General features: G+C 45.1%; 1 protein-coding gene across 6 annotated transcripts in view; it reads left to right on the top strand.

The window, feature by feature from the left end:
• Positions 1 to 12,066, top strand: part of LOC138521546 (uncharacterized) — a 349,602-nt gene that overhangs the window by 244,079 nt on the left and 93,457 nt on the right. For 3 of the 6 annotated variants that reach the window (XM_069634500.1, XM_069634509.1, XM_069634492.1), the window contains one exon: positions 10,174 to 10,233. The exons of 1 other annotated variant lie outside the window; for it this stretch is intronic. Coding sequence is in view for 1 of the 5 variants with exons in the window: in XM_069634474.1 (XP_069490575.1) it covers positions 8,240 to 8,294 (55 nt within the window). In the remaining 4 variants the exon portion in view is untranslated. Of the gene's footprint in view, positions 1 to 8,145; positions 8,295 to 10,173; positions 10,234 to 12,066 lie in introns of those variants that run through there. 2 more of the 6 variants (XM_069634484.1, XM_069634474.1) reach the window with 2 other exon arrangements.

Genomic DNA, 12,066 nt, shown 5'->3' with positions numbered 1-12,066 from the left:
CGACGGAGGGATTCCCGGCCTGGTAACGACTCAGGTAAGATTTTTTTTTTCCCCAAGTCTTTCCTCCCTCTTCCCTCCTCCCTCCTCCCTCCCCACCCCACTTACCTTCTATCCCGCGGTCTCCGGCGGGGGACGATGGAAACCTCCAGCCGTGTGGAGACTCGGAGCAGGGCCACCCCCGCTCCAAGCCTCCACACGGCTGGAGGCTTCCATCGTCCCCCGCCGGAGACCGCGGTACGTTTATTTTTTTTACATTTTTCTTCCTCCCCATCCTCTCCCTTCTGCCGTCCTGACCCCACTTACCTTCTTTTTTCTTCTGGTCTTGGAAGTGAACGCGCTGGGAACAATTCTGTTCCCAGCGCGTCCGCTCCCGATGGCCGCCATGGAAAGGGAAAACGGACTACGTTTTCCCTTTCCATGGCGGCGGGCATTTTCTTTTTTTTTTCTGTTCCGAAACGTGTTTCAGATCAGAAAAAAATGCCATTAGCACCCCGATCCAACAGGCCGGGGTACTAATGGCAATAAGACCCTCGGCGGCGGGCCAATACCGGCGCAGATAATGCCGGGGGCTTCGTTAAGGCACTTGCTACGCTCTGGCCTATAACTACGGCCCCGGGCATTACCTGGGGCGGTATTGGCCCGCCGCCTCGGGTCTTATTGCCACATCAAACTGAGCTATAAGACCATCCGCACTAAACAAATGAGTGAATCCCTGTATGTTCCAAGAACACAATAAATTTACATCACCGGCAAACCGAAGTAAAATGTTGCTTAAAGACAGCTGGAAGACACTGCCAATAACCATCTCCTGGATTAATGGCAGCACTGCTTTCTGTCTTGTTTCCCACTCTGTCTGTAGATACTACTGTGGTGGTGTTGGCCATCCTACCAGTGGTGGCTTCTCCCTGTTTCATAGCGTCAATACGCCTCCCCTGAGGTTTATTTGAACCATTTTTTTGATTAGATGTACAGGGCAAGGTTGCTTCAAAAACCGAGGCTACGTTATCTCCCCGAGATTTTATAGCTGGTATCCATACCGGCTTACATGTATAGCCCAGTCTGTAAAGTTCCTCTTAACAACAGACTCGAACCATACATTGGTCACAAATTCAGCAATATGTCCGGTCTGGTCTACTATCTTGATATCCTCAGTGGTAAGCACACGCAATGCAACAACTGTATGGAAAATACACAGCACTACTGATCAATTCAAGGGTGGCAGGTTTGCAGCATGTGAGAGTGGCTGCAGTTGAAGAACCCTGACTAGCCCACCATTATCGGCACTAGCTTTGAACGGTATAATGGGTGCTGGATTATTAGTAATGCGGACCATAGTACTGGAAGCGTACTTCGTTACTGCCATTGATCTGGCAAAGCATCAGCGCAACTAGAGTCAAGGCCACCCCCTTTACAGGAACAACACTCCCCTTGTAGAGTAGCCTGCCCACTATCTGCTATGCATTGAACGTCACACCCTGCTCCTTCATTCTCAGACAATGCCAGCGTGTTTGACCCACGGACTGTTGATACAGAAGAGGGAACTGGCACTTGTTCTCTGGCAGACTCAATGGCTATGTGAAGTATATCCTTCACCACTCATGCATTCTTTTGTAACTTCAGACGATTAGTATGCATAAAAGCGAAGGAGGTGGGTTTAGACTTACGTTTAGCCATGCCAGGTTTTTTTACTTTGCTGGTACACTTTCTGACTTCTGGGGGGATATAGTTAAACCTGGAGGGTTCTGGGGGGGAGTGGACTTAGGGGCAAGTAACTCAATAGATTCCATACTAGTGCTTTGATTGTGAACTGTCTTATGGCCATGATTGATGCTCTCATGTAAGAGAATAGACCGGATGTCCAGTTTATTCGTTAAACGTTCACATTTTGCCACCAAAGTTGTCAGGAGCTTTTCAAAGGCATCACACATTTCACTGGATGTCATACTATTATTACTGACTTCATTTAAGCTTACATTCACAAGTTCACTAGGGTCATTAACCGCCTTAGTCCTCCCAATGTCCTCACCCACCACATTGCTTGGAATAGAGACACCACTTTCTTGGTCATCATTCGGTTTTACATCGCACTCATTAGGAGCGAAGATGTCACTCACTGGGACGTCATAACACTCTTGGGGGTCCTTATCAGCATGGCTAGGTGTAGAAGATACCTCCATAATGTCTCCCAAATACTCTTCACACACTATGTTTAAATCAATGGTTGGATTCAGCTGATTAGTACCTATTGCATTCACACAGTTGTGGATCATGGCTTTCACACATGCGGGTGCCACAGGTTGCACAGGGTGTGCAGGATGAACATTAGTTATTACATAGTGGTACAGCTCTATTTGTTCAGTGGTATTGCAAGGGATGTCGAGGTTGCAACCTACAGAGACTACTTCCTCCCTGCACATTTTGTCTACAACAGCAGGCTGTAGCATTGCTGCGTCTATAAGTTTAGTGTTAATCCAGACTGGTGCTTTATTCGGTGTGCAGTCAAAATGTCGAAAAAAAAGGTCGAAAGACAAAAATGTCGAAAAAAAAGGTCGAAAAAAAAAGTCGAATTCCCTTTTTTTTTATTATATATTTATTTTGGGGTCCGGAAATAAAAAAAAATGGGTAAAACAAAAAAAAAATTTAAAAACGGGGATTGGGGGGAACCCCCCATTTCGAATAAAAAACGTATAAAAAAAAAGAAAAATCAACTTTTTTTTCGACTTTTTTTTCCGACATTTTGACTTTCGACCTTTTTGTTTTCGATTTTTTCACTATGAACCGCTTTATTCAATACATAGGCGATTTCTTTAGCTGCTATTTCCTCATCCATTTTATTTAGAGGCTGAACTATAGGAACATAGATGTAAATTGTTTGGATTTTATGCCGATTAGAGGTTTAGTGATTGTTTTCCAGGTGCAATATCCTGTGACCTCTTCGTAATTTGGGAGGGACTTATTTTAGGGTTGGGGACACATGCCGCAATTCCTGACATAGGGTCACCACTCTGCCCTCCCAGAGAAACACTTATATTTGTGCGTATCCTTTCTCCCCGTTCGCCACGTGCTAAACCAATCAGTCACTGAGCACCAGAGCTCAAATCGAGGGTCCAAGCGGGGGGGGGGGGGGGGGGGTAGCGGGGGACGGAGTCCACCCACTTTATTCAGAGGGGGGACTCAGTCCCCCCAGCTAAAATGAGAAACATTGAATGTCCTCTTTGAATTTCTGAATTAAAGCTGACCCCAGGGATCAAACCGCAGTCAGCAGATTTGTAGGCTGGACACTCCACCACTAAACTAAATAACTTGATGCAAACTAACAAACAGCTAAAGGTGAAATGTCCTATTTCAGTACTGCAAGTCTCAGGGAAAACATTTGTATTGCTTCTTGGAGTTTAAAACATGCACACCTTTTAAAGTTTTCAAAAACACTATTAGAAGAGATTATCCTCTCTTGGTTTTGTGTGTGTGTTGATTTTATGAAAGGCAAATGACATTCCTCCTGTTCAATTTGGGTGGTTATGCAAAGCCAATTTAATGAAATGTGCATATTTCACCATTATATGCTAATTTCTTACAATGTCACATCCCCTTGCGTTTGTTGATGAGTCCCCCCACTTTAATTTTTAGGACTTGACCCCTGCTGAGCACACGCGCACAGCTTTTCAAAAGCGAATATGCGCTAGTATTACAACACTTAAAATGTGCAAACCCTTATTACCGTAATTACCGTAGTTACACTGATTATGCTGGACTCAATGCGCAAGCAATACAGAAACACAATCTAGAGTAAACCAGGATATTATTTAAAGGCAACCAGCCGTTGCTGCATTAGGCAACAATAGGGACAAACAAGGCGTCCTTGCAGCTCTCGCACTGGTAAACACTGGCAAACACGTTTTCACAAACTGAAGCTACACAGTCACGGTTAAGCAAATTCCAAAGCAAACAACATATACTTTGAAGACAGCCGGCCGTTGCTGCAATAAGCAACACAAGAGGCAGACGAGACATACTCCAGTGCTTCAGTACAACTCGAGCTACGCAGTCAAAGTCACGGTCACAATCAGCCCTCACAATCAGCCCTCACTAAGCTCAGTAAACTTACAGGCATGTGTTAAAGACGACCTACCATTCGCCATGCACACGCCTCCACCGCGACTCGCTGCAAAAAGCAAACAGCACTTCCAGGCACTTCCCAATGCGTGTGGGTGCGTGCGGCCGCCTGGTTAGCAGTGCCTTCTGGGTAGGGGGTGGAGCTTCACAATATATTACCTAAAAGAGGTAGAAATACACGGTTTAGCCTCATATAATAGGACACTGCCTCATTACACGGTAGGCGGTAAGGGTTTACCGGTACCGGTAGGGGCACCGGTACCGGTAAACCCTTACCGCCTTACTACGAGGTCCCTTTGCGGGTCCTCCCTTAACGCCTGGTTTTTCCAGGCGTTAAGGACGGGACCCGCAAAGGGACCTCAGAGCTAATTACGGTACCGCAATTTGCGGTACCGTAATTAGCACCTTCCCCATTCCCATTATGCCCTATGGGGCAAAAATGGGAATGGGGAAGGGTAAATGGGGATTGGGGAATTACCGCCCCCGCTCACCTTGGAGTAGGGCGGTAATTCCGCCATCCACCAAGGCGGACTCGGTACGGTACCGGCGGCAACCATGGCGCTAATAGCGCCATGGTTACCGCCTACTGTGTAATGAGGCCAAGTACACTAAGGACAGAATACTGTGTACTAGTAACGCTTCCACATTAGAGTCAGTGGGCCTCATTACAAGGTTGGAGGTAGCCTTGCCGGTAAACCCGGCAAGGCCACCTCCAAACCTGCAAGAAAGTCTGGCACCCACAAATGGTCAATTTACCGGGGTATTCCGGCCACACTGGACCCGGTAATTGCCCTTTCGAAGGGTGCCAGAATCGGGTGATCCCCATTCCCATTTGAGCCCCATAGGGCTCAATGGGAATTGGGATGCCTGTAGCACCGGCACGGGACATAACGGTGCCTGTGCAACAGGAATGCTGTGCTCGCAGGTGCCTTTCATTCCGCCAGGTCAGACCCGTCTGGATGCAACGGTACAAGCAAGCTTACCAGTACTGTGTATCCGGACCGGCAAGCTCGATTGAAGCCCAGTGTATTTAAGTACATTGGCGTACCACGGGTCTTCCAAGCAGGTGCACGCGGCTGCCTGGTTAAGTAGTGCCTTCAGGGTAGGGGGGTGGAGCTTCACAATATATTACCACGTGTCTTCCAAGCAGTAATCCAAAATAGTCCAGGGGGTCAGACAAACAGCGAACAGCACTTCCAGGCACTTCCCAGTGCGCGTAATGAGGCCCTTAGCTCACTATTCAGCATGTAGTCAAATTGGCCCAATTTGCTTACAAATGCACAATTTTTCATATATTTTCCCCAAATGACACACTATGCACTGCTCACATAGTTTGTTGTGAAAAGTCAGAAATCGTGATTTACAAATGTGGTCTATTTGTTGTCCCAGTTTGACCCTTCGGTCTGACATCTGTGTGCTACTGGCAGTAATGGTCTAAGACAAACATGTGCAGCAACACATAGAAGACATGAAAGATAGCGATCATGCATGATTGCACATGTTCCACGCAAGTACTTGACCAGGAAATACATACGTTCTGAGGGCATTTCCTTTTGAGGAGTACACAGTGTTGATGCCCTAGAAAGGGATGCCAGCACCCTCGCCCTCTAGGAAACTCACTACATTGCTAAAATAGATACACTGGCCCTCATTACAAGTCAGGCGTTAAGGGTTTAACGGCTCCGTCGGCGCCGTTAACCCTTAACGCCTGATTCATACTTTACCGCCTGCTTTTTGCAGGCGTTAAAGTTCAAGGCACTAAGCGACCTTGGTGCTAATTACAGCACCGTAATTTACGGTGCCGTAATTAGCGCCTTCCCCATCCCCATTATGCCCTATGGGGCAATAATGGGAATGGGGAAGGGCAAATGGTGAATGGGGAATTACCGCCCCGCCAACCTTGGAATGGGGCGGTAATTCCGCCATCCACCATGGCGGAATCCGGCATGGACCATGGTGCTGATAGCACCATGGTCCAGCGCCTGACTTGTAATGAGGGCCACTGACTTTTCTTCAGCGCTGAGATGCGTTATGATAATAATAATCTATTATTTATGTAGAATGCTTTTATATACAAGCATTATTATTCACCATCTAAAATGAGTACTCATTTAGAGACCTTAGGTGGAAGAAAGACAAAAGGTGTCTTGCTGGGAGTCACTGTGAGCTTACAGCAGTAAGCAGTTAACAAACTGACCTATCTTACCAGTGATATGGTAAGCAGACAGAAATATGAAGAGATGTGTTTCGAAATAAGTTGTAACATTGCCATTAAAAATGTCACTTACAGATAGGAGTCATAGCCCAACTGTGGGCAAATGACCTTCTGAGCAACCTCACCAGCTTCTATGTTATGCAATCAACATTTGTGAACTTTGTGTATGTCATCAAAAGGGCAGGTCCAGAGACATGCAGAATGACTAATACACTGAGAAAAGACACTTTTTATAGTTGTAGATTCACATTTACTAAAGTTCACTATACATTTCCAGTTCAAGCGAGGCATATGGCCCTGGATACTCAGCTCTGGGCAATGTTATAGCCTGAGAAAGCAGTGCATTGTGTCCTTGGATTGGAGACAGAGAACATGTTCACAATATATGCGCACCTCCTCTGTGGAGAGAAATGGACACTATACAAAGCTTGCAGAGCAAACTATAGAATGCCCAGACAGAGGCAAAACCATCAAACGTCACTGATTGTCACAGGCACCATATCTCGCACAGGAAAGGAAGTGAAAGACCCTTTCCAGGCATAAAATACTGCACTGTGCAGCTACAAGAGTGAATGGCAAGAACGCATGGTTGATGTTCTGGGTTCATCCATGGAACATAGATGACAAATTAGACTGATGTCATGACTGATAATGTAGGGGTCTCGTATTAAATGCATAGGCATATTTTTAAAACCAATATTTGTGCTAGTACTTTATGCAACATAAACAAAACAAACAAACACCTCTCAAAATCTATGCAGCATTTGCCGGCTTTGTTTTAGCACACAATATGAAAGTAAAGTCACTTTGAGCAGCCTCATCAGAGATGAGGTAAGAGTCAGCCTATCTTCTTACCTTTTACTCTGTGACTGAATTTCGCTGCCGGTGTCACGAAATGGGGGGGCATTTATTTCACAGGGGGAGATTCCATTTCAGAATACATTCTCCCCGGGGAGATTTTATTACCGGGGAGGGTTTATTTTGTGACACTGGCAAAGTCACCAAAAAATCAACCTCAGTCGGTGACGTTTGTACTTTGGGAAATCTTGTCTGCCAAGGTCAGTTCGCACTGACAGCATTTCCCAAAAGGCACCCAATGGCATCAATTTGGGAGGAAAAAATCATAAGCCGCACAAGGGTGAGCTGTGGTCCAGTGCCTTAGGTACTGTCTATGGCCTTTACCAAAGTAAATCCTGGGGGGAACTAAATATCTATCATTGCATTGGGTGATGACATAAAGTGAGCATCCGGGGGTCTCTTTCCATGTTCACCTGTTTATGTAATGAGACGATTGGGCTGCAGTTTCATAAATACACCCCTCTGATCCAATGAGGCCAAAAGCCAACATTCCAGATGTGTCTGCATCCCTGTGCCGCTAGCCAACATAATGGCAAAGACTTGCAACCCACAGCTGTGTTTTAAACTGCATTAGACCTTTTGGCCAATACAAGACTGATGTATAAGTGGCATTAACTTCAGCACCAATCGGAAAGCGTATATGAAGGTTTCATTACCAAACACATTGCTGAAAATGTGTCCTTTCTCAAGGATGAGATGGACTTGTTAAGATGTTTCCAAGACAGTTATTTCCTGTCTGCAGCATTACATACATTTTAGAACTTAAAACAATGGCATTTTAATAAACTTCCTTCTTCCAGTATCTTGGGTTGCTTCCATCTGACTTTTCTTTGTTGACTTTCCGAAAGCCTCCAATCAGTGAGACGAACGTTTTCAACGCCTTCCAGCCATGTCGGGTGGTGCCAAGTCAAAGGTTTTTTTTTTCCATATACGTTGCAACCGTCTCAGTATAATGCATGAGTAACACGTCAGGGGACTAGACAGCTATTGAGACACGAGGCGACACGCAGGCTCAGAGGACTGGACCCCAAGCAGCAGCCTCCATCTGAAACCATGAGGGTAGCTCCTGCCGCGGTCTGTGCCATCACTGCAGCACTGTTCGCTACAGGTGAGTGTCAGCCTCGCTCCCTCTTCAGGGCTACCTTTGACATCTGTTACTGGTGTAAGTCCTCCGTGTATACACGTGACTGTTTGGCCATAAGGGGCAGCCTTACCATAGATCTTGAACTATGATGGTGGGTGCCACTGGGCCTGCATGCCCCCACAACGTTATCTACAATACATCAGGAGCCCTAGTGTTGGAGCCCACCCTTACCCATCCCCACTTTAGGGCCTAACCCACAGAAGCGTTTTATGGCAATGGCAGAACTCTATTGGAAAACGTTCTCTGAATACGGGCCTTAGTGTTTCTTAAACCACCATATTCGACATGTTTAATATATTGACAGCTATTTTCACCTGGATGTACCCTGACAAGAATCTGTTTTGTTTCCATGTGTAGTCAACAGGGGTGTTGCTAGGTCTGGAAAAGACCCGGGCTACGCTGATGTCGGACTGTCGTGACTGGGGGCTAGTTAGCCTTTTGGTTGTAGCTCCTGAGATTCTATCTGGGGCTACAACCAAAAGACCTGGGGCTATAGCCCCCTTAGCCAACGCCTCTGGCAGTCACAGTGGTTCAACGGGTTGAGCACATTTTACAGAACGCTAGGTGTAATCTGTGGATTACTGGTTCCAATCCCTTGAGAGTTTCTGCATTCTTACAGCTTTCTGAGATTGATCAAATGAGTAGAATAAAAACACTTATTAATAAAGCTTAATTTGACAATCCCGGTTGTGCTGCTACATCTAAACAGCCAGTACGATAATGATTGGTTATTTATGACGCGTTCTAAGTGCGGACCCGGGGATCGAACCTGTGTTGCTCCATGTTGTCTTGCTTTCAAGGTGAGCACGTTGCCGCTGAGCTATCCTCCCGAGATGGGACCCTGCATTCATCATCCATGGCAGCAATGTTATCGTATTGGATGAGCTTTTCTTCCTGGGGCCTCTGTGCTGCTAACATTCTGATCGCACCCTCTTCACTGCAGAATGAATGCCATCTTGTGTAGTTTTGCAAATGAGCATCGTCTCCTTTCAGCACATAACCAGAATGGGAACTGAGCATTAGGAGTTACATATGAGCTGAGAGGCGGAGAGTGATTTATAAAGAGACATGGGAGCATTTTTGGACTACCACTGAGAAGACTAGTTAGTTCTTTGTTGCCACCAGCAAGAGAGAGAGAGTTGGTTAAGACACCCACACACCATCCCCTGCCACCCACTGGCTCCCACATTCGCAACCCATCCCTTCCACCAGTTTGTGTGTTCCCAACAGCACAACTCTGTAGAATTCGTTCCGTCCTGTGGGAATTATGTTGATAACGTGCAATACCTTAAGTTGAAATGCATATTGATAAATTGAATGCCACAATTGTTAAGAAGTTAGCTCAGTGTGTTAAGCACTCATTGCAGATATATGTAGTCATATTCAAGATTAGAATAGAACATTCCAGCAAAGCTGGCTGAGCCTCTACTATGTTTGAAGTTTATAAAACTGCCCACATATATGCTTGGTTTTATAGCACAAGAGGTTCTATTATCAGCAATGTACCTGCACCCAATAGAGGCTTCTATAAACTAACATGTCATCTGTATATTGAAGGTCTAGAATTTGTTTTGTTCAGATGGGGTGTTGTAAAACCTGGGCAATCACCTCCAATGATGAGCATAAACTGTTAGTCCAAGAGGTGAATACGTATGAATAAGTATCCAATTTCACGACTGTGGAACAAAACCGTACATGCTTCAATTCTGGCTTTTTCAGCAGACGATACAGTGATTTTCGTCAAATCATCTAATATCTCTTACATTACTGTGCTGTCGTCTGTGAGGTTTGCCTTCTTGCATGCAGTAGCATTGTTCATTACTTGATCTTTCTTCTTATGTAGGCCATTTGACTGGAAGAGAGTGGACCAAGTGTTGCAGGCCTCGGGCAGGAATATTTTAAGGTCTGCTCGTTTGACACCAAAAACTGTTTGCTTTTTTGTAAAAGTGAAAGGTTGTTATGCCTGTTTATGAATGACAATGCCACAGTTATTGTTTTGGAAGTATTTAAGGCTTTAAAATATGAAAGAAAAACCCACCTTAAATGTGTTAAATCACACTGATTGGTATAATGGTACTCATACACTTCCCTCGATGACGGAGAGAATGAAGCTAGAATCATTCCCATTTTGCGTAACACCCTTCTATAATATTTTGTTTTTAAAAATGGTCATGTTTGATAATGTGATTTGTGTACTTTCCAAGTCAGTTTCATAAAATGACATTGTTTTAGTTCATGATAAGAACTGGGAAAGAAAGTGTTCAAATGCAGAAATTGCATAGTTGGCACAAATCCGCCCCTTAACCAATGTGGGATCCTAGGCAACTCATCATGCATTGCCTAACCTTTCAAAATTGTCAGCCCTTAAGAGTGATTTCCTTCTCGGGGTATGATCTTGATACCTAAAGCCTAATTCATGGTTTCACTGGCTATAGTGTTGCTTCCACTATAATAGTGAGCATTGTTATGTTGCACACCACAGCCACTTGTTCCTTTGATCTCTAATGGCAACACTATTTGAAAACCATATCCCACTTCTTACCTCAGTCTGCCTGGATTCAGACACCTTCCTGGTAGCTTCTAACCTGCATCCACTATCCATGCTATGTTATGTGTAAATGTCTCCTTAGTTCCAGTTGTTCTCCTCTATCCATGCTAGAGCACTTTTGCATTCTGTGAGGCAGCATATGTGAGTACTCGGTCTATTCTGGGTTACATGTATCTTTTACATACGGTCCTGCATTAATACTGCAGGCTGCATATCTTCCTGGATGCTACTGATAAAAAGTAACCTGTATCTATACTAGAAAAGAAGTAACCTCCTCATAGACTGCTAATGTGGGCCTTCCAATTCTATTTGATTATCATTCTAATTAGAGCAAGAATGAAGAGGGTAAGGGGACTTAAAGGCAGTAAACATGCTTATTTTGGATTATGCAAATCAGCATATCAACCTATAGGTTGTGATCGCCAGGAGGGGGTGGAGGGGTGTGACCAGATATTCTTGATCAGTTAAATCCTTTGGTTTGGTGGAGGTGGGCCCCCAAAGATGTTCATGCCCAGGGCCCCAAAAGTGGTTAAGATGGGTGGTGGCACAGTGTTTGTGGTGGGGATGGGTGTATGTATGATTGAGTCTGTTTGGGTCTATCTGGGGGGCTGGGGCAATGTTTGGAGGGGGAAGAATGGGGTAGGGCAGCGAAAGGGGGGTTCAGTGTGATGAATCCCCCTAAAAAGAAGAAATTGCCGCCAATGCAGGAGAAAAGTGGGGGCAGGCGGTGGAGAGCCGGTGGGGGAGTAGTTCCAAGGCAGAATTAAGGGGGAAACACCCACATCGATTTTTTCCTGCAGGGCCACTCCAAATACGTCTAAAAAACGCCTTTTTTGTATGTATCCTTCCACGTGCAGCATTCCACGTGCAGATCTTGAAAACTCTCTCCCCCCGTCCTTATTCACCTAATTTCATAACATTTGGAGCACAGGTATAACTTTTTGTTTTCAGTCCATTCATTTGGAGTTGAATGTCACAAAAGATGCTTCAAACTGTTCAATCATATTTCTTATTATTATAGATTTATTTAAAAAAAAAAAAAACAAATGCGTAGCACAGTGTGAGAGGTTTCAGAGTGGCCCATCTAGAGTAGACAATAAAAACAAGCCCACAGGTGGTTCAAACAGGGAAAAGAGACTGCTTCCTGCACGCTCTGGCAAGGAGGACATGTGATAGAGATTTCATGGG

Source organism: Ambystoma mexicanum, chromosome 1q, assembly GCF_040938575.1.
Source record: "Ambystoma mexicanum isolate Mex_15411 chromosome 1q, UKY_AmexF1_1, whole genome shotgun sequence".
In the NCBI taxonomy this organism is placed as follows: Eukaryota; Metazoa; Chordata; class Amphibia; order Caudata; family Ambystomatidae; genus Ambystoma; species Ambystoma mexicanum.
This window is presented reverse-complemented; position numbering and strand designations above follow the sequence as displayed.